Genomic DNA, 20,639 nt, shown 5'->3' with positions numbered 1-20,639 from the left:
CACCAACATTTGTGTGCAGGAGCTGGATTTTCAAAAGTTTGAACGGCACAATTCAGTAAGCATCGAGCACAAATGATTGCCATTATTGCTTATTCCATATCTGTAAAAAGCGTGGGGGGCTAGGAGTCCAGTTGGCCCCCGAGATTTGAGTGCAGGAACTACCATGTAGCGGAAGACTATTTTCAAATATTTGACCGGCACAATCCAATATGCATCGAGCACAACTGGTTCAAGTAGTAATGGAATTTGTATACGTTACAAAAACCGGGGGGCTGGGAGTCAAATTGGCCCCCGCGTTTCAATAAAAAAAAAATTGATTTGCCAGATCAGCACAAATTAAAATCGAATCAGCACAATTTAGCACTATATAAAAATGGTCATTACACATTTTTTTTTAATTTGCGGGGGCTAACTTGATGGAGTCCAATTTCTACGCCGTCGAAAACTACTTCCTGGTTGTAATTGTCAACTCTGGCAATTGGAATTTTATGTGAAATGCCAAAATGACACTAAAGCTTATTAGACATGAGTGAAGACACAAATTATGAACCTGCAATATTGCCTCCAGTAGACGATGCAAATCAAGAAACCGAAACATCACCCAATGAACCTGGACCATCAGGTTTAAATTTCACAACGCAAACTAGTGTTATAATAACTGTCGATTCTTTGGAAAACGAAAGTTCATCCAGTAGCAGTGCCACCATCGCCCCTGTGAGTACTACGACGCAAACAACAGAATGTACTCGCCATTCAAGACGGAAATCCGGTATATTTCGATTCATTAAAGCGAAATCTGAGGGAAATTTAGCTGAGCAAGTTCAAGATCGGCAGCGAATAAATGCTTCGTGGTCGCAAAGACTTGTTGGAATAAGGCCTCCATGTCACGAAAATATACAACTAAGTAATGGTCCTGTGTCCGCCGCAGCGTCGCAGACCCATGAAGATGATGCGCAGGATTCAGAAGTGGGCGGCGTGCTGGGTCGATATTATCGATCACTAGTGACCGGCGCTAATTCGAATAATTCACCATCGCAGGTGTCTTCGTTTTTTTATATCGCACCTCCAATAACTGGCGCCCCACCGTCGTATTCAGCTATAATGAGAATGGATGAGAGACGATTGCACGAAACTACCAGAAGCGGTATCACAATGCAACCATCGGCACCGTTCATTGCGCCCAGGCCTCCCCCATCTTACACCGAATCGCTGGGAATCACGACGACGGCGTCGCGAGGACTGGAATTATACGCACCATCAAACATAAGTAGTAATAACAAACACGCCGTTAATTCCCCAACTTAGCACCTTTCATCTTGTAGTCGGCGATTTCGTTTGGGGTGCGCATCCAACTCCCGTCGTTTGTCACATGTGCGAGCAGGTGGTACTGTCTTTAGTACGCACGAGAATTTCCACCTTTACTCATATCGTTGCAGCGGTCTTTTGCATGTTTGGATGTTGGCCCTGTTGTTTCATACCGTACTTTATAGATTCGTGCAAGAATGTAACGCACCACTGTCCTAATTGTAATGCCATTCTTGGCATGTACACTCCGACATAAACCAGAAGACCCGTCGTGCTTGAAATACATCTAACTCTCCTTTGAATAAAAAATTTCAAAAATTTTACATTATTTTATTTCTATTATGGGACAGTTACGGTCATTGGCCAAAGTAAAGATTTTAGATACTGTCGCTTGTAGGTTTTCCAAACTGGGTCGCTTTTCGGTAATTAGAGCAACGTTAGGGTGCGGTTTCTGTCCCCGTTTAGCGTCCAGCACTTATTGTCTGGGTATCTAAGAGAGTGCGGCGTCCCTAAGGTACAGCTTCTTGTTTACAGCGTCAGAGTTGGGTAGTGGGAATTAGGTTGTTGATAGAGAGTCGTGTGGTAATACGCGTTAAGTCACAATAGCGTTCGCGTCGAGCGGTTAAAAACGTTTACGTCAACCACGCGTACGTTTGCGCGCGGTGGTTTTATAATGTGTGAAGAATTCAGATTAAGCGTTTGACAGGGATAAATTACGACAGGGTAGTTTTAAATTTTTTGACAAAATTAACGTGAATATGGCGGTAGCGGGTTTGGTGGTGGTTACCCCTTCAGGGAGCATCCTGGCTCTGAAAAGAGCACCTTATATTTATTCTCAGTTATACCGTATGCAAGTGTACTCATATTTAAATACTATAATTGCGTTTTTAACAACCATCTAAGTTTGGCGTCCTAGTCACCTACTGCAGAAACATCCCCTATTGAACACAAAAAAAGGTCTACGAATTATAAGCATTTATTCATTGTATCTACATAAAATTAGCTACACTTCATTTGCATGTTTACGTTTTCTATGCTTAGCCAACGTTCCTTTCGTATTAAACTTCATTAAACATAAGTTACATTCGAACTCCTTCAAATTATTATGCGTACGCAAATGTTCCTCATACCCCGTCGTAATGACCTTATTACAAATATCGCAAGCTTTCTTCTTAACACCCCCCTCGTGATACTTCAAATGCGCATCCAAATTCTTCTGAGACACAAACTTCTTATCGCAATACTGACAGGCGAAGTTTTTGACGCCGTTGTGATTGTTAACGTGCGATTCCAAATACTCCTTTCGCATGAAGCCCTTATTGCAAATGGTGCAGATGAATGGCAGTTTATCGTTGTGAAATTTCATGTGGTAATTTAAGTTACTGACGGTTTTGTAGCTTTTCTCGCACTTGGTGCACTGATATTTCTTCTCGGTGGTGTGAGTGTTTTTATGCGATTTATAATCGGAAATCTTGACAAAGCCAATGTTGCAAATGGAGCAGATCGCGACGAACTTTTTCTCGTGCTTGAGTTTGACGTGATTTTTGAGCTTGGTGCTCGATGCAAATTTCTTGTCGCAATTCCCGTGTGAGCAGGCGTACGGTAAGTTACCCGAGCAGTAGTTCTCGTGCTCCTTCAAGTTGGTTTTGGTACGAAAGAGCTTTTTGCACGTTTTACAGTCGAAGGCGGATATAGTTTTGGGCTTGGGTTTCACGTGCAGCCGTAAGTGAAGCTTAAAGCTGAGATACCTAGTGAATCTGCAGCCGCATGATTCGCATAGAAAGCGGTTTCTGAGTTTGTGACTCGACATGTGCGATGCGTAGAGCTTTTTGAACGAAAATATTTTCTTGCAGAATTTACATTTGAAACTGTGCAACCCGCAGAAGTGCTTAAATTTCTTCCTCTTCTTGTAATCCTCAGTCTTCGGCGATTCTGAACTGGTCGCGGTCAGATTGTGATCCTTACACGTCTTCTCGTACTTACTGCACAACTCCAACTTACTCGCCTCCAGTTTTAGTTGAAGATTATCAATTGTGTTGATTAGATTCAGGCAGTGACAGCACAGATAGTTTCGTTTGTAGTACAGCATTCCAACGAACTGTAGGAGTTTATTAATCACTGGCTGTTGAGACGACATCGTTAGAGGTGTCTCTGTATTTAAAATGTAAAATTGACTCCCAACAGGCGTATACAAGGCATTGCATATGATGCAATGGGTCGAGTACCCGTACGTTTTTTCATTATCTTCACTACAGTCAGTAACTTCGTCATCAGATTCTTCAACAATTATATCACTTTCGTCGTTGGATCCCTCGGCTTGCTGTTGATTTAGGTTGTTTAAATCGAGAAATGCCCCACCATAGAAGGCTTCTTGGTTGATATCCAAATTAAATAAATCGTTTCCGTAACCGTAGTCAGCTTCTCCATCAATAAATGGGTAGTTGTGAGGATATTTCGTGCGTTCGTCTAAAGCCATAAAGTTGCCCCCATGATCCAAAATCTGCGAGCAGGACGGATAGTCGAATTTTTGAGTGTTTGAAGACCACTGGGTTTGTGTGTCGTTGGGCTTCTTGTAAAAGTCAGGTATGAGCGAATCAATATTACTACAGCAGCTAACGGGACTTAGATCCTTGCTTGTGATTTCGATCGTTTCCATTTTATCTGAGAAATGCAGGCCTCTTTCAATGTCGGCGACGGCTCGAGGATCCGGTATCCAAGTCGTCGAATCGAGTTGGTCTGCGGAGCAGTTTGAAAACGAATACGTTGGGTTTCGGGTGATATGGGTGGAATAGTTGTACTCGTAATGCATATTGTAGGTATTAACGTTGTTCGTTTGAGACATCGAAAAGGACGTGTATTGTACATTATTTTGAGACTGTTGGGCACAAGGAGGCCTCATGTAATTATCGTAATTATCCATTTGAAATATTTAAAAGAAGTTTGAAATTAACCTTTACAAATATGAAATATTGAGGTTAGAAAATACACAACGCGTATATTCAGCCACAGCCTGTCAATTCAATACACGCAGCGTTGCCAGATTGCGAATTTAGCAAAGAATAATTCCTCCACAAGCCAAAGTGATAAGCCAATTTTTATTAGAATTGAAAAAACGCATTTAAAATGTAAGTTGAGAAAATTCAAAATAGAAAACAGTTATTTTAAATAAATATCATACAATCCATTTATTTACAATAAAATCTGCATTACCTTTAATTATGAATAGTAGTTTTCCTAATAAATTATTTCTTTTTCTCAGAGGAGTTGACGAGGAAAGTAGCTTGATGAGAATTTCCTTACGTTGCGTTGAGACGATAGTTTCGCTCAGGGCTTTAAAAAAGCTATAGAAGGATCTAAAAACTTGAAAAGGTAGAGTACGGCCCGAACAAACGATGTAAAGTGCCAAACAGGACTTAGTAAGCCTTTGAACACTTGAAAAGCGTTTGAAAGGTTTTCGAATGCCTTTTAGCACGTTCCACACCCTCTTAAACCCCTCTACGAGCACTCTTATGTCACTTTGACTGCCTTTTGAACACTTATTTCCTCAGTTACGTGCTTAGCGATTTCTGACATGGCTTAAAAAGCTCAGAAAGTTGCTGAAATGGCTCGTAATAATAATAATATAATACTAGAAATACCAGGCCCTATCCTACAGAATGCTAAATAAAAATGAGTTTCTTCAAAATTTAACTTTTTCACACGGAAGAATTTTGTTGGGGCCCAGTACCTTCCCTTTAGGTATAATATTTACTTCTCACGCATCGATTCGCTTTTTATTAAGCGAATTATCTAGTCCACCAAAAATTTTTCATATTCGCGCATGCAGATTTTGATGTGTTTAATGTAAGTACTCGTTCCACTAAAAGGCGATCCTGTTAAAATTTCAGTAAGAACAACACATAAATAGAAAATTTAAGCTTTTGATAGGTTCAATATAATCGATCGGATGCAAAAATCAAGTGCGTACTTTTACCCATCTTACTCTATACCTTTGCTCTATATTCAAAGCGCTCATGTACCAACATATTTATAAACTGTGAATATACAGGATGGCTAAACGAAACTCGAAAACAGACTTAACTCGTAACGAAAAATGCAAAAACACGTCGATTTGAATTGGAAGGGGGACCCCCTAGGCCTAGTTTCCACCCCTTCAATAATTTTAAATTGAACGTTGGGTCGACTGACATATCATTGGAAAGGGGCGAGTCGCTTCTAGGATACAGGGTGTCAAATCACAAATAATTGAAATGAATATTCAAATTTTGAACCATGAAATATTGTTGCGTTTTTTTCCAAAAACTATTTCCTTGCGAGTTATTCAGTCTGTTTCATTTTCGTTGTGTCACCCTGAATATATATAACCAGAAGAAAGTGAATTTAATTGAATATTTGTAGAAATAGGAAGAAAGTGAAACGATCCGTGGACCGCATTCTCGGCGCAATTCGCCAAGTGTTCATGGCAGCGCTGGCCATTTTGTAAAGGTCGAGCCACCCTCTGGCGCCGCCACTAGATTATATTTATTCAATGATTATACACGGTGTCCATTTTTCGAGTGCCACTATGGGGATCTCGTTTACCTAAAGAGATAGAGGGTTGGTTAATGGAGGCAAAGTTGCGAATTTTCGTGCTGCATAATAATCTGAAAAGAAATGAAAAATATCTTTAATAGTTTTGAAAATATCGCAAAAACACATTATTTAGACACTTTTTAATTTTTCGGGAAGAGTGCTTTGGAAAAACAAAACGTTCTTTTATCGTGAACAAAAGTTTGACAGTTTAATCCATCTGTCTGGTTGGAGCGTTGGCAGGGAACTAGTTGTGTTGAGATTTTCATCTGAATAGAATTGAACCTTCGTTTTGCAAGAAAATTATAATTCAAATTAGAACAAAATACGCAATTCGCAATAATTCTAGCACAAACGTAAATGACACTACTTGAAATAAGTCAACCTTTTGTTCACAACAAAAGAACGTTTTATTTTTCCAAAGCACTCTTCGCAGAAAAATGTGTTACTGAACCATACCATGTGTGATATATCGTTGTAAAGAGAAAAAAAGACGTAATCTCAAAATGTCAAAATCCAAAACGACGCCCATAAGAAAAATTAAAGTTGCCACTTGTTTTTCTCCGCCGTCTTTAAAGTTATTGAAAACGGGATGCCATATTCGAAATCTCCATTAAAAAGTGTCTGAATAATGTGTTAATTAGAAATGTCTAGAACGATTAGTTAACTATGAAAAAATTAAAAACGAAAATCAGAAATTTTCTTTTTTTTGCAATATTTTCAAAACTATTGAAGATATTTTAAATTTCTTTTCAGATTATTATTCAACACGAAAATTCGCAACTTTGCCCTCGTTTAACCAAATGTCTATCTCTTAAGATATGCGAGATCCCCATAGTGGCACTCGAAAAATGGACACCGTGTAGTCTTTTAAGATTTTGAAATAGCTTTTGTAATTTTTAGCAGGGTTTCCATAAATCCCTTTACCAGAAGGACTTCCAATAAAATAAGATGATTCTTGCACAGATTCCTGAGAAGTTCCCTGTAGTCACTCTCTAGATGGCTCTAGAAATATTTCTAAGGAAACCACTACATTCTCATTTCTGAGACTATAAGAATATTTTTAAGAACTCTCGTAGGGCAGTGTCTAAAATTAATTTAAGTTTTTAGTGATTTCAAAAATAACGTTAAGGTTTTTAAGAATTGCTCCAAGACGATTTTTGAGAAAGTGAATTAATTTTCAAGTTTTGACTATAATTTACTGAGTAGACTTAGGGAGGCAACATGCTTTACAGACTGCAGGCAAAATATTCTGTAAAAAAATGACTAAAAAACGAAACAGATTTCTAAGGAGGTTTCTATGAAGGTCTTTAAACATTACAAATATTCCTATACAAGCCAAAAGATAAATTTCAGAGGAAAAAGAAATATAGAAAGAATGAAATTCTTAATCTCCAAATCTCCAAAAACATTTAGAATTGGGTGAGGTGAGGCCTCAAAGGATGGGTTGGATTGATTCTCTTTGACATATTCTTTACAATATACAGCCCTTGAAAATAATGAAATGGTCGTTTATTTATCTATAAGTTTACTAGTATACAAAATGTTGTATTAGGTTAAACATTTAAAGAAAGTTTTAGAAATGTTGCGTTCGGTTCACCATTTTGAAATGACCGCTGAGTTAACATTGCGGAATGTTCTAAATCTTTCCGTGCAAAAAGTGTACTTTACGCATACCAAATGCGAATCCTCATCACTACTTAGAGCATTTCAGCCATTTTTTTAAACTTTTAGGTTGGAAAGAGTTTCAAAATCTTTGATCTCTGGGTAAGTGTTCGCGAAGGAGTGTGAACAACTCTAGGCGCCAACAATCACCATGCTAGTTACCCTGCGTGAAGCATCGGAAGCATACTCAACAATCCACATTTACGAAACTGTGATTATTCCAATATGGCGAACCTATAGCATAATGTTTGCTAAACAAAACAAGATTTCTAGGACGATCGATTATAATAATTTTTGTATGTGTGTGATTCGTTTAGAATGCTTGGTAAATGAAGTTAAACAGTACATAATTGTTATATTGCATATAGGCACACTTTAAGTTTATATAGGCATATCGTAATCAATGAAACCTCCACATCGGTAAAGTTCGTAGAACTTCAGTTGTTTTCTAAAATCAGTCTTTGTATCCTGCAAAACAGGGTTCACGCGCATCTTTGCACACCAGCTGTACAAACTGGGAAAAACAGTTGCATCTGGAAAATTCTCCTTGAATATTTGACTTGCGATGGGTGCCCTTTCGGCCCACGGCCAAAGCATAAAGTCGATCATTTGGGGTTTTTCACCCCCGAAGTAGGTACCTGCAATGAAAATTGCTCATCTTTGAATTTGGTTCCATTTACCTCTCTTCCTCAACTCCTCGTCAAACTTGGCAACACGCGTTGTCAATTCCTGAACGCACGCAGGATAACTCGCCTCATCCTGTGACCGAATTCCACCGTGATAGATTGTCAGAAACTCGTCAAACTCTTTCAAAAGCGCAGCATCCCTTTCACGCCGCTGTTCGTCTTTCGAATGTAATGGTGGTTCAGGAAAAATTTCATCTAAATAGTCACATATGACTAAACTTTCCGGTATGATAGACGACCCTGTATCCAAGACGGGCACTTTGCCTTTAAAAAATGATTTCTAATTTACCTACTTGAATGAAGCGAAAGCCTTACCTAACGAATTTAATTCGAGAAACCACTCGGGCTTATTTGTAGTGTTTACATTCACAATTTCATGTGGTACATTTTTTAATGCCAATATTATGCGAGCTCGTTGGGCATACGGGCAGTATTGCATCGAATACAGTCGCCATTTCCCATCGTCGCTCTTTGCAGGAAATGCACTACCTACAATTTTAAATGCCGGTTTCATATTTCGATTTTTACATACCTTTTTGTAGATGTTTTTCACTCATGGTTTTTAAGTCACGAATACTCCACGTTCAAAGTTTATCTATGACTAGATTAATTGTTAACTATCTCTCGATTGGTTATTTGGGGGACATTGAATGTTTATAATTATGTGATTTAATCAGTGTTTTTCCGAACCGGTTTGAAGCATATATAATTGGGTGCCACATTTTTTAGGTAGGCGCGCCAGTTGTAAGACGTTTATCTGCATGTAAAATTATTGGGTTTATTTATTGCGTTGTTCCTTCACCTTCGGCTAATCCACGTTATCAAACCACCTTCCAATTATCACTGCTTCTGCAGAGAAGTCAAAGCTCTTTGGCTTTATCTATGGTGGTGTATCAATACACCCATCGACTAATGAGAAATGTATTTGAAGGGGTAGTAACTAATATATTGCAGTAACAGTGCCTAGGGTCATGTCAGGATACCTAGTGGGATTTGTTCTAGAGTCCATTTTATGGTTGTTAAGCACTCAGAAATTGAACACCACAAAAGACTATCCCTTTTTTTATTTTTTACATGTAATTAAAGTAAGTGGCTCCCCTAATACTATCCTCAGAATTAGATTTCGTTAAATAATGCTGGTTATTTCTTAGAAACGAAAAAAAGCAATTCGACTTTTGACCAGGAGTATAGAAGTATACCTAGCAGGTTAGGTACCTACTTAATAAAGTTGTCATAAAATTGAGGGACTTTACGACACCATGGTAAACTTTCCTTATCTTCGCTTGTAGAATGCGACTAGAATTTTAGGGGTTGCCGAATACAACGAAAAATGTGATAGGTTTTGACCTGTGGAACCCAAAACGACCACAATTTACGAAATTCGACTACTACACCAAAATTTATAGGCAAAAATGCCTATACGAGTATAGAGAAAAAGCAAAGGCTACACTTTGGCCTATGACTTTCGATGTGGTTGTTCAATCTTCAAAATTCTGGTCATGAAATAGAAAAGAGTGTTAATACTCTTGCCTCTAAATTAGTCGAAATACTCGTACTGACCAAAAAAAGGTACACCCAAAGTCTGAAAAGTAATATTGAATCACCCTGTACAACAACATTGCAAAAACAATTGTAAATTTACCGAGGGTGGTAGGTGCCCAGTATTTTGCAAATGGATGTTGAATATATTTTAAAAAATCTGCTGTATTAAATCTAGAAGGGAGAGGGAACCTATTTGGCCGCTTAAAAAAAGTGAAGCATATCCAAGAAAACCAAAAAATCAAATAAATATCTATTGCACAAATAATGCAGCATTTTAAAGCTATTTTCTTAAATTTCTAAACTAGCATATAACAGGAGAACCATCCGCGTTCAATTTTGGCTTCGGCATGCATATTTTTGTATTTCCATTGTAAACGCAGGTGTTAGTGAAATATCCGCACGTAGAAGACTGGCTATAATAAACTGAAGGAATTCGTTTTCCTGTCAGAACGTTCTGTACACCGGTTTCCGAGGTTGTCGTGGAGACGAATCCAGGTACACTTTCACCTGTTCTCCACTGATATTGTCGTGGCTGGTACGTGTAGCCAGAGCCGTAGCTGTAGTGGCCGTTTCGCGTGCCTGTTCTTGAAGTAATCGAATACGTGGGGTTTCTGTAAATAATTTCACCTCTACCGGGTACAAGCGACACTGTTTGCGCCTGCGAGTTGTACCCCGTTGCTTGTGTGTGGGGCTCGCCAGCTACCGACTTTACCACTCCCCGGAATCCTTTAGGTATCTGATATCCGCTCGTTCCAGGTACTTCTTGCCCAGGTTGTAGTACCGTACCCTCGGGTAGAGATGGTTGACCGTGCACTTGCATAACAACTGCGTCTATATCTTCCAATGGGTCGAGAACTACGTGCTGCTTTTGTGAGCGAGTGGTTTGACTAATAGTGTGCATTTTTGGGTGTACTTCCTCATCTTCGTCTTCATCTCCAACGTCATATTCTACAGAATAGTCATCAGAACTAGGAGAGATAGTTGTGGGATTTTTATGCTTCCGATTTTCACTATGAGTAAGCGAATCAGTGGACACATTTTGATTACTGATTTGTATCTCCTCCGGCAGAACAGTTATATTCAACGGTTTGATCTCTGGGAAGATTACCTTTCCGAATTGACTTTGATTTCTCAACTGTTCCACTGACCCAGATCCAGCTTGTGCAGAACCAACATATTTAATTCCTTGGTAGAATTTTCCTTGCAATTGTACTTGACTTTGACCCGAATGCGACCCACTCTGCGCAGCAGCTGTGCCACCTCCTCTAAATGGAGAATGATTACCTCCTTCATCTGTTTCATCATGTGGTAGAAATCCTATTTGAGCCTGTGATGATGTACTTCCCGGTCCATTTGCTTGAGCATCGGCCATTCCTCCTTTCATTCCACCTTGTACTTGTGTATTTGTGCCATGATTCAATCCACTAGACTGCGCGCTTGACGACGTCTGACCAGTTGCTGATGCTAATTCAACCTGAGCTTGCGACTGCCCTACTCCACCCGTCCCTTGAGCGCTACTCGTAGCTCCGTCTTTCCCACCTGATACTTGGCTAAGGGCCCCTCTTTTTCCGTCATTAGTTCCCGCAGATGCGCTAAACGATCCAGATCCACTGTAGACACCAGATACCTGCGATTGAGCGTTTCCCCCTGCATAATATCCTTGCGCAGACGCACTAGCTTGAGTTTCATTGTTCACTTGCTGAACAGAAGTTTGAGCTTGGGAATTAGCATCATCTTCTGCAGGGCGTTCGTAATTATCAGGAACACCCCCACCTGTTCCCCATTGTCCCGAGCCTTGTTCGCCTGAACCTGGATATCCTCCAGTAGGCCATCCTCCAGCTCCTGTACTTCCAGGCCAACCATCCGTTGATGACCCTCCCCCTGCTGTTCCACTACCAGGCCAACCTCCACTTCCAGGTTGACCTGTTTCTGTCCACCCACCAGGTCCTGAACCCCCGCCGCCAGGGTGGTCTACGCCTGGCCATCCACCCCCTGGCCCACCACCTCCGGGTTGGCTTCCTCCCGGCCATCCTCCATTTCCTGGCTCTCCTGCTCCGGGCCATCCAGAAGGTGATGGTCCGCCATTTCCAATTCCAGGTCGCCTTCCACCCGGTTGTCCTGTTCCAGACCATCCGCCGTTTCCAGATCCCCCACTTTCGTGATGTTGCCCAGGCCATCCAACAGCACCTGGCCCACCGCCTTCAGTTTGGCCCGTTCCTGGCCAACCACCTACTCCAGGCTCTCCACCGGCGCTCCATCCTCCAGAACCCGGCTGTCCACCTACACCTCCGTGTCCGGGTTCTCTCGATCCTGACCCTCCACCTACTCCTGGCTGTTCCCCATGTTGCCCTGACCATCCTCCGTGACCGGGTTCTCTCGCTCCTGACCCTCCCCCTACTCCTGAACCTCCCCCAGGTTGCCCTGACCACCCTCCATGTCCTGGAAATCCACCTACACCCGGCCCTCCACCACCGTGATGACCGGGCCCTGGCCACCCACTTCCGCCCAGCTTTCCACCCCCATACTGTTCGAAGTTATAATTTCCAGCAAAGGAACCTTGAAATTTTCCATCGGAACCATGGCCACCAGAACTTGAAGGTCCAACAGGATAACCTGTAGGTTTACCATTGCTATCGTACTTTCCGCCAAAAGTGCCGGAAAATTGACCGTTTTGGTTATTCGATTGACCATAGACTCCGGCAAATTCGCCACTGAATTTTCCACCAGGCCAAGCGCCACCAGGTCGAGTTGCTTGACTTTCTGGAGAACCTCCGTTTACATCTGGTTGGCCTGGATATCCACCCGGTCTACCACCTCCTGGATAACCCGGCCCCGGATAACCTCCTACACCACCATTGCCTCCAACCCCTGGGCCTCCTGGGTAGCCTGGCCTTTGCGGTTGTCCTGGATAACCCCCCGGGCCTCCATTCCCTCCTGTACCTGGACCTCCGGTTCCTCCTGGGTAACCTGGATGTAGCGGTTGTCCTGGGTACCCTCCCGTACCTCCATTTCCTCCTGGATAACCTGGATGTTGCGGTTGTCCTGGGTAGCCTTCCGGGCCACCATTTCCTCCCGGGTAACCTGGTTTATGGGGTCCTCCTGGATAACCGCCCGGCCTGCCACCTCCTGGGTAGCCTGGTTGATGTGGTTGTCCTGGATAACCACCCGAACCTCCATTTCCTTCTGGGTAACCTGGTTTATGCGGTTCTCCTGGATAGCCGCCAGGTCCACCACCTCCTGGGTAGCCTGGTTGATGTGGTTGTCCTGGATAACCACCCGGACTTCCATTTCCTCCTGGGTAACCTGGTTTATGCGGTTCTCCTGGATAGCCGCCCGGTCCGCCCCCTCCAGGGTAGCCTAGTTGATGTGGATGTCCTGGATAACCACCTGGACCTCCATTTCCGTTTCCTCCTGGGTAACCTGGTTTATGCGGATCTCCTGGATAGCCTCCCGGGCCATTTCCACCGGCACCTGGGCCTCCTGGGTAACCTGGTTGTGGTGGACCGTATCCGTTAACATCATACTGTCCCCCGAAAGTACCAGAAAACTGTCCGTTTTGATTGGTTGTATGTCCATAAACTCCAGAGAATTCGCCACTGAATTTTCCACCATGCCAAGTACCTGGTTTTCCGTCGGGGCCGTAAGCTGGACCACCATTACCGCCTGGTCTGTGCGGCTGTCCTCCGTTTTGTCCTGGATAAGTGTCAGGACCACTTGGTCTATATGGGGGGCCACCGTTGCCGTCCGGTTTTCCATCTGGACCGTATGGTGGTCTGCCGTTTTGGCCTGGGCCGTGATCGCCTGGTTTTCCACTTGGTCCATATGGACGGCCGCCGTTTTGCCCCGGTCTACCGTCTGGCCCATATGGTGGTCCACCGTTTTGTCCCGGTCTATGATCGCCTGGTTTTCCACTTGGTCCGTATGGAGGACCACCGTTTCCTCCCGGTTTTCCATCGGGATATGGGCCACCGTTTCCTCCTGGTTTTCCACTAGGGCCATAAGGAGGCCCACCATCTGGACCATGTGGTGGTCCACCGTTTTGGCCTGGATATGTGCCTGGATCGTGATCGCCTGGTTTTCCACTTGGTCCATATGGAGGGCCGCCGTTTTCTCCCGGTCTACCGTCTGGCCCATATGGTGGTCCACCGTTTTGTCCCGGTCTATGATCGCCTGGTTTTCCACTTGGTCCGTATGGAAGACCACCGTTTCCTCCTGGTTTTCCACTAGGGCCATAAGGAGGCCCACCATCTGGACCATATGGTGGTCCACCATTTTGTCCCGGATAAGTGCCCGGTCTATGATCGCCTGGTTTTCCACTTGGTCCATATGGGGGACCACCGTTGCCTCCCGGTTTTCCGTTGCCATAAGGTGGCCCAACCGGTTTTCCATCAGGTCCATATGATGGACCACCATTTCCACCCGGTAAATAGGGTGGCCGACCGTTACCGCCTGGTTTACCTCCAGGCCGTTCACCCTGATTTTCTGGCACACCTGGTCTGCCTCCAAATTGCATTGTTTGATCTTGCCCGTAACATCCGTCGCAACCAAAAGGGCTCGATTGACTTTGCGCCTGTCCCATTCCGCTACTTCCCGCTAAAATAAATCGTGAGCAGATAATGCACGACAATTAACCAGTTACTTACTGACTACCGCCTTTGATAAACCATAAGATGCCTCGGCTTCTGCTCGACCGGGAATACTTCCCCCATTCCCATAGTTCAAATACTGTGACTGGGTTTGCCCGCGTACTCTTCCGGGGTAATAATTTTGAGGTGAGCGTTTCTTTCGCACGTTGACGTCGTTTGCAAATATATCGTTTGCCGAATCTTCATCGTTTAGGTCGGTCGGCTTTGGAAAAAATTCTTGGAGGAGATATGTGGGAAAACCTCGACAGAACTCCACAATTCTGGAACCTGCTATGGCGTACACCTAAAAATGAAATAAAATAATTGAATTTGCGGCTTTTTCAAAAGGATATTAGATGAAGACGGGCTCACCTTTCGTTTTGTTAGCTTAGAATCGTACATATAGAGTATTTTTGGATTTGCTTTTATTTGGGCCTGCTTTTGTGCATTTGAATTTAATTGCATCCTCTCTATGAAACATTTTGATCCAATTAGATCCTTGTAGGCAACCACGTGCTAAAATTGAGTTCATTTCGATTTCAGATTGAAAGATCACTCACCGTTTGGTAATCATAAAACGTTTTAGCTTTCTCTATGTCACTTTTGGCAAGCACCTCTGTTCGCTTTTCTTCAATTGGCTCTGGCTCTGCATTTGAAATCTGAAAGTTTCAAAAATCGTTAGACTGGATTGCAATGTTATCAGTGTTTATTTATGAAATTTAAAAACGTTATCAATGTGAACTAAATATGTTTCTAAATGAAGCATAAAACGAGAATTTTACGTTTACATTTTAGCTAAGTAGAACAGCGGAATAAATTGAAAAAATTGACAAAATTAAGCTAGGAAAGATTGTTATTAACGGATAATCTGGTGCGGTTCCAATGCCTTTTGACCGCACCTTTGAACCATAACGAATTTTGTGAATGAGCCGATTATCTACATTCAATTATCCATTCAGAAAGCTACTTTAAACGTAAAAATCTAAAAATACTTACGGCCGTTTGTCGAAATTCACCATGACTAAAAAGCGCAAAAAATGTGAGAAAATATAGCATTTTTCTCTCCATCTTCGGAAATTAACCGCCCAGCGGCCTATCTACAAATATCCACGAAACGAATTTCTTTTCTTGACCTCTGATTCGAGTTATCCTCTGCCAGAAGATATTGCTACTGTTAAATACTTGTCCTATTTTACATGGAGCAAAAAAATGTTCCCCACTCATCTTTAGTTTTAGCGCCAGATTAACCAGATTAAAGCGTTGAACAATTTCCGGCAATGATATTATACACAGGCTGTATTACCAATCCGTCCTATGCTGGTTGACACTGTAATACTTTTAAATGTATAACACTCTGTATTTTATGTTTAAATTAATTGCGTAAATTGCATAAATGTGTATCGTAGGGGCATCGGACATGCCACATTTAGCATTGATGACTTATTAATTGAATTTTGCAATTTCAAAATTTTATCATCTTTGAAGTTTTATATATTTTTAACGTCATGTACGTAGTCAGTCCGTTTCTTTCGCATTGGCAAAAATTTTTTACTAATTCACTCCAGTAATTAAACGTAGGAAAGAAATATTCTGAAGGAGAGCTATCAAAGTCAAATACGTAGGAACGTTATTCGGAAAATTGAAATTCTTTCCATACTGGGAAAACTACGAGAAACGGCCATCAGTCGTCGAGGATAAATCACTCATTCATGGTGTCTTGTTTTGAATTGGGGTGAAAAATTCCGAAACAAGTAAAATTTCCTTGTTCCCTTTAATGAGTTTTTTTGAGTTGTCCACCACAACCCCCGGTTCATTGCCTCTCTCTGTATCCCCACATTCTTCAAATCATCAATCCCTATTCTTTTTCTTTTTCCTTGCTTCCCTCCACCTCCAGTCTACACCGATTCCTCCAATACGTCTCTCATCATTCCATTACCCCTCAATATGTAGCTCACCCAGTGTCTCTTTATCTTTTTAATATTACTTACTGTTGTAACTCCAAACTAAATATTTCACCGGTCATTTTCTCAATTTTAAATGCATCTTACTGTTAAGTCCCACTCTCTTTCTCATATACGCTGTCTTGACCATTCCAAGTTTTAGCATTATCTCCTTTTCACTCAACCAATCGTGTGATATTACCACAGATTTAAACACTCTAAATCTGTGATATTATTATGCCTAACTGACCGCCTGACTGACCTTACGTTTCTGCCACTCCCTTATTCCTTATCCAGCACTTCCAACACTACATACTCCATGTAAATATTAAATAAAGTTAGAGATAGATAAAACATCTCCGCCTAACTCCTCTTCCTATTCCAAACCGTTCATTTTACCACCGACCTTCAGTGCCACTTCCTGCTGCGTGTACAATCTTCTTTCTTTCCAATTCACACCCTTATCCCTTAACATTTCCAACAGTTTTTCGTATTTCACACTATCGAAAGTCTTTCTCGTTCTATACATCTGCGATAATAGAATCCAAAACAATTCGTACTTTTTCGATCAGACTTCTCAATCAAAAGTTATAGACTAGAAACCAATTTCGAAAGAAAATTCGAAGTTCTGTAACTTTGGAACTAGTAGCCCAATCTTGAAACTGTTTGAAATTATGGATTCTTCGTACTTTTTCGATCAGACTTCTCAATCAAAAGTTATAGACTAGAAACCAATTTCGAAAGAAAATTTAAAGGGCTGTAACTTTTGAACTAGTAGCCAATCTTGGAACTGTTTGAAATTATGGATTCTACAGGCCACATTCTATAAGAAAATTTTTTTTCCGGGTCGATCTGAGACAATTTTTTTTCGAGCCTCAAAAAAAGGCAGTGTATAACCTTCCTTTTTTACCAAAAATCGACTACACCAAAATTTCTCGGGAAAACACTTTCTTATTAAATTTGGTGCGTAGAATCCAAAACAATTCGTACTTTTTCGATCAGACTTCTCAATCAAAAGTTATAGACTAGAAACCAATTTCGAAAAAAAATTCAAAGGGCTGTAACTTGTGAACTAGTAGCCCAATCTTGGAACTGTTTGAAATTATGGATTCTACAGGCCACATTCTATAAGAAAATTTTTTTCCGGGTCGATCTGAGACAATTTTTTTTTCGAGCCTCAAAAAAAGGCAGTGTATAACCTTCCTTTTTTACCAAAAATCGACTACACCAAAATTTCTCGGGAAAACACTTTTTCTTATTAATTTTGGTGCGTAGAATCCAAAACAATTCGTACTTTTTCGATCAGACTTCTCAATCAAAAGTTATAGACTAGAAACCAATTTCGAAAGAAAATTCAAAGGGCTGTAACTTTTGAACTAGTAGCCCAATCTTGGAACTGTTTGAAATTATGGATTCTACAGGCCACATTCTATAAGAAAATTTTTTTTCCGGGTCGATCTGAGACAATTTTTTTTTCGGGGCTCAAAAAAAGGCAGTGTATAACCTTCCTTTTTTACCAAAAATCGACTGCACCAAAATTTCTCGGGAAAACACTTTTTCTTATTAATTTTGGTGCGTAGAATCCAAAACAATTCGTACTTTTTCGATCAGACTTCTCAATCAAAAGTTATAGACTAGAAACCAATTTCGAAAGAAAATTCAAAGGGCTGTAACTTTTGAACTAGTAGCCCAATCTTGGAACTGTTTGAAATTATGGATTCTACAGGCCACATTCTATAAGAAAATTTTTTTCCGGGTCGATCTGAGACAATTTTTTTTTCGGGCCTCAAAAAAAGGCAGTGTATAACCTTCCTTTTTTACCAAAAATCGACTACACCAAAATTTCTCGGGAAAACACTTTTTCTTATTAATTTTGGTGCGTAGAATCCAAAACAATTCGTACTTTTTCGATCAGACTTCTCAATCAAAAGTTATAGACTAGAAACCAATTTCGAAAGAAAATTCAAAGGGCTGTAACTTTTGAACTAGTAGCCCAATCTTGGAACTGTTTGAAATTATGGATTCTACAGGCCACATTCTAAAAGAAAATTTTTTTCCGGTTCGATCTGAGACAATTTTTTTTTCGGGCCCCAAAAAAAGGCAGTGTTATACCTTCCTTTTTTACCAAAAATCCACTGCACCAAAATTTCTCGGGAAAACACCTTTTCTTATTAATTTTGGTGCGTAGAATAGTGCGATTGTATCTCTGGTTCCCAAACCCCTTCGGGATTCCAATTGCTCATCCCCTACGTTATCCTTCTCAGCCTCCTATCCAAACCCGCAACCACATTTTAGCAGCACGAACTATAACACTGACGATTCTGGTTTCCTCGCATTTCGTGGTTCCCTTCTTTTTTTTTCAAAGAAAATCTTCAGACCACACACTACTCTCGCAAATCTCATAACACAAATACCCCAGTTCCTTCTTTGAATCGCCTTTATTTCTGACCTCAAAATATTCCCACCATTTTCTTCCTATGATAGTTCCTCTATATTTATAGGTACACCATATTTATTACTTTGTTGAACACGATGACGTGCCGTCCTATTTGATGATCGAGATCTTCTCCTTGCATTCATTTAGCAGACCTGATGGCTTCCTCGCCCTTTTAGTTTTTCTTTTTAATTCAATATTCAGTTGCCGGTGTTTCATTTTTCCCTTTATCGGATCTTGCCGCTTATACTTCTTCCTTTATTCCATCTTTTCAATCATTTCTAATGTTATCCGCATGTCTTCTTTATCCTTTTAGTTTCTCTTTTCAATATTCAGTTGTCGGTAATTCATTTTTCCCTCTGTCGTCTCTTGCAGCTTATACTTCTTCCTTTTTTCCATCTTTTCAATCATTTCAAATGATATCCATGGCTTCTTGACCCTTTTAGTTTCTCCTTTTAATTCAATATTCATTTTCGATATTTCATTTTCCCCCCTGTCATACCTTGCCGCTTATACTTTCTCCTTTCTTCCATATTTTCAATCATTTCAATGTTATTCAAGGCTTCTCGACCCTTTTAGTTTCTCCTTTTAATTCAATATTCAGTTGTCGGTATTTCATTTTCCCTCTGTCGTATCTTGCCTCTTATACTTCCTTCTTTCTTCCATCTTTTCAGTCATTTCAAATGTTATGCATGTGTTCTTTGATATTTTTCTTCCATCGCATTCTTCATGCTCTTCCATTTGTCTTCTGTAGTTTCATGACTCTTCATTGCAACCTCCCATCTCATTTCAATTTCCATTAGTGTCTTTCCTATATATTTTTATCCGTCTCCTTTAATTTTACAAGACCCCATTCCTTTACGTTTTTTGCGACTTTAATCCTTGGTCACTATTGACATCTGCACCTGGAAATCTACACACATCTTTTAAACCATTTCTGTATCTCTCTTCAATCATGATGAAATCAATCTGCTTTCGATATCTGCCGCCAGGTGATTTTTTATGATGTTCGAACCAAGTGTTGGCTCTGACCATCTTCCTTTCTTGCATAATTCTATTAGACGTCCACCCCCTTTCATTGCTTGCTCCCAATTCATAATCTCCACCGACTCTGTTCATTCTACCTTCTCCAATACTAACGTTCGAGTCCCCCATCACTATTTTGCAACAACGTCGTCTCTTCTTTTTCCATTCTATTGTCTTGTTCATTTCCTCTATTACACTATCTTTATAAGGAATCATTACTTCATTCCGTCCCTTCAAGTAACTTTTTTCCCTCATGGCTCTCATATTAATTTTTGGGGGGACTATCAGATTCTCTTCTCCAACAAGGAATTTCAGAGAACCTTTCATGTATTCCAGTTAAGCGCAGCAGCAAAGCAATGTTGTTGAATAATACATTTATTTGGAAAATAATCTTACAACGAAAAGTACAAAAGAAAAGATGATTGTCAGCATTAATGACAGACTGCAGAATTGCCAACTACTAACTAATAATATAACTAACTTAAGGCGGGAAACAACTAGGTACTTCAACATCATGGACGTTTTTTGGAAATAACTGTGAGACTACTGTATACTGAGGAGCCATCCCCCCTCCCCAGACTCCCCCCGTAACACTCTCTCAAAATACATTTTGCCTCCATGGTTCTCAGAACACTTTTTGGGTAGATTATCCGATCCTCCAGAGAGAAAGTGTTACCGAGGGGTCTGTGGAGTATGAAATACCACTCATTATACGGTAGTCCCATTGTTATTTCCAGAAAACGACCATGAAAGTACAGAGGGTTTTAGAAAAAGGAGTTACCGGGTCTTCCTTTGCAGATTCTCTTCTCCAACAAAGAATTTCAGAGGACGTAGTTCTCCGTCGCAT

The 20,639-nt window shown here is 41.0% G+C and overlaps 4 protein-coding genes across 6 annotated transcripts; 1 reads left to right on the top strand and 3 right to left on the bottom strand.

Moving 5' to 3' along the window:
* The first annotated feature begins 469 nt into the window (after window positions 1–469).
* LOC116174734 lies at window positions 470–1,586 on the top strand. Of its 2 annotated transcripts, none has more exons than XM_031492709.1 (2): window positions 470–1,267; window positions 1,323–1,586. In XM_031492709.1, the coding sequence occupies exons 1-2, from the start codon at window positions 526–528 to the stop codon at window positions 1,559–1,561; spliced, it is 981 nt and encodes a 326-aa protein (XP_031348569.1). In that variant the 5' UTR covers window positions 470–525; the 3' UTR covers window positions 1,562–1,586. The 2 variants fall into 2 exon arrangements, with proteins under 2 accessions (XP_031348569.1, XP_031348568.1); XM_031492708.1 differs by having other exon boundaries at window positions 470–1,270.
* A 688-nt stretch (window positions 1,587–2,274) lies between these two features.
* LOC116174877 (zinc finger protein 77-like) lies at window positions 2,275–4,293 on the bottom strand. Its single transcript, XM_031492905.1, has one exon. It carries the CDS (start codon window positions 4,223–4,225, stop codon window positions 2,309–2,311), a length of 1,917 nt encoding a protein of 638 aa, XP_031348765.1. The 5' UTR covers window positions 4,226–4,293; the 3' UTR covers window positions 2,275–2,308.
* Window positions 4,294–7,364: 3,071 nt separating this feature from the next.
* LOC116174034 (glutathione S-transferase omega-1-like) lies at window positions 7,365–8,886 on the bottom strand. Its single transcript, XM_031491810.1, has 4 exons — window positions 8,758–8,886; window positions 8,541–8,714; window positions 8,220–8,489; window positions 7,365–8,177 (listed from the first exon to the last, which is right to left on the bottom strand). Exons 1-4 carry the CDS (start codon window positions 8,780–8,782, stop codon window positions 7,921–7,923), a joined length of 726 nt encoding a protein of 241 aa, XP_031347670.1. The 5' UTR covers window positions 8,783–8,886; the 3' UTR covers window positions 7,365–7,920.
* A 1,119-nt stretch (window positions 8,887–10,005) lies between these two features.
* Window positions 10,006–15,541, bottom strand: LOC116174376 (collagen alpha-1(III) chain-like). Of its 2 annotated transcripts, XM_031492290.1 has the most exons (6): window positions 15,389–15,541; window positions 14,953–15,051; window positions 14,765–14,908; window positions 14,411–14,696; window positions 14,040–14,360; window positions 10,006–13,916 (listed from the first exon to the last, which is right to left on the bottom strand). In XM_031492290.1, exons 1-6 carry the CDS (start codon window positions 15,458–15,460, stop codon window positions 10,069–10,071), a joined length of 4,770 nt encoding a protein of 1,589 aa, XP_031348150.1. In that variant the 5' UTR covers window positions 15,461–15,541; the 3' UTR covers window positions 10,006–10,068. The 2 variants fall into 2 exon arrangements, with proteins under 2 accessions (XP_031348150.1, XP_031348149.1); XM_031492289.1 differs by having other exon boundaries at window positions 10,006–14,360.
* Window positions 15,542–20,639: the final 5,098 nt, after the last annotated feature.

The sequence above is a fragment of the Photinus pyralis genome, unplaced genomic scaffold (assembly GCF_008802855.1).
Source record: "Photinus pyralis isolate 1611_PpyrPB1 unplaced genomic scaffold, Ppyr1.3 Ppyr1.4_LG6, whole genome shotgun sequence".
NCBI lineage: Eukaryota > Metazoa > Arthropoda > Insecta > Coleoptera > Lampyridae > Photinus > Photinus pyralis.
The sequence above is the reverse complement of the archived record's forward strand: the minus strand, read 5'-3'. Positions and strand labels throughout refer to the sequence as shown.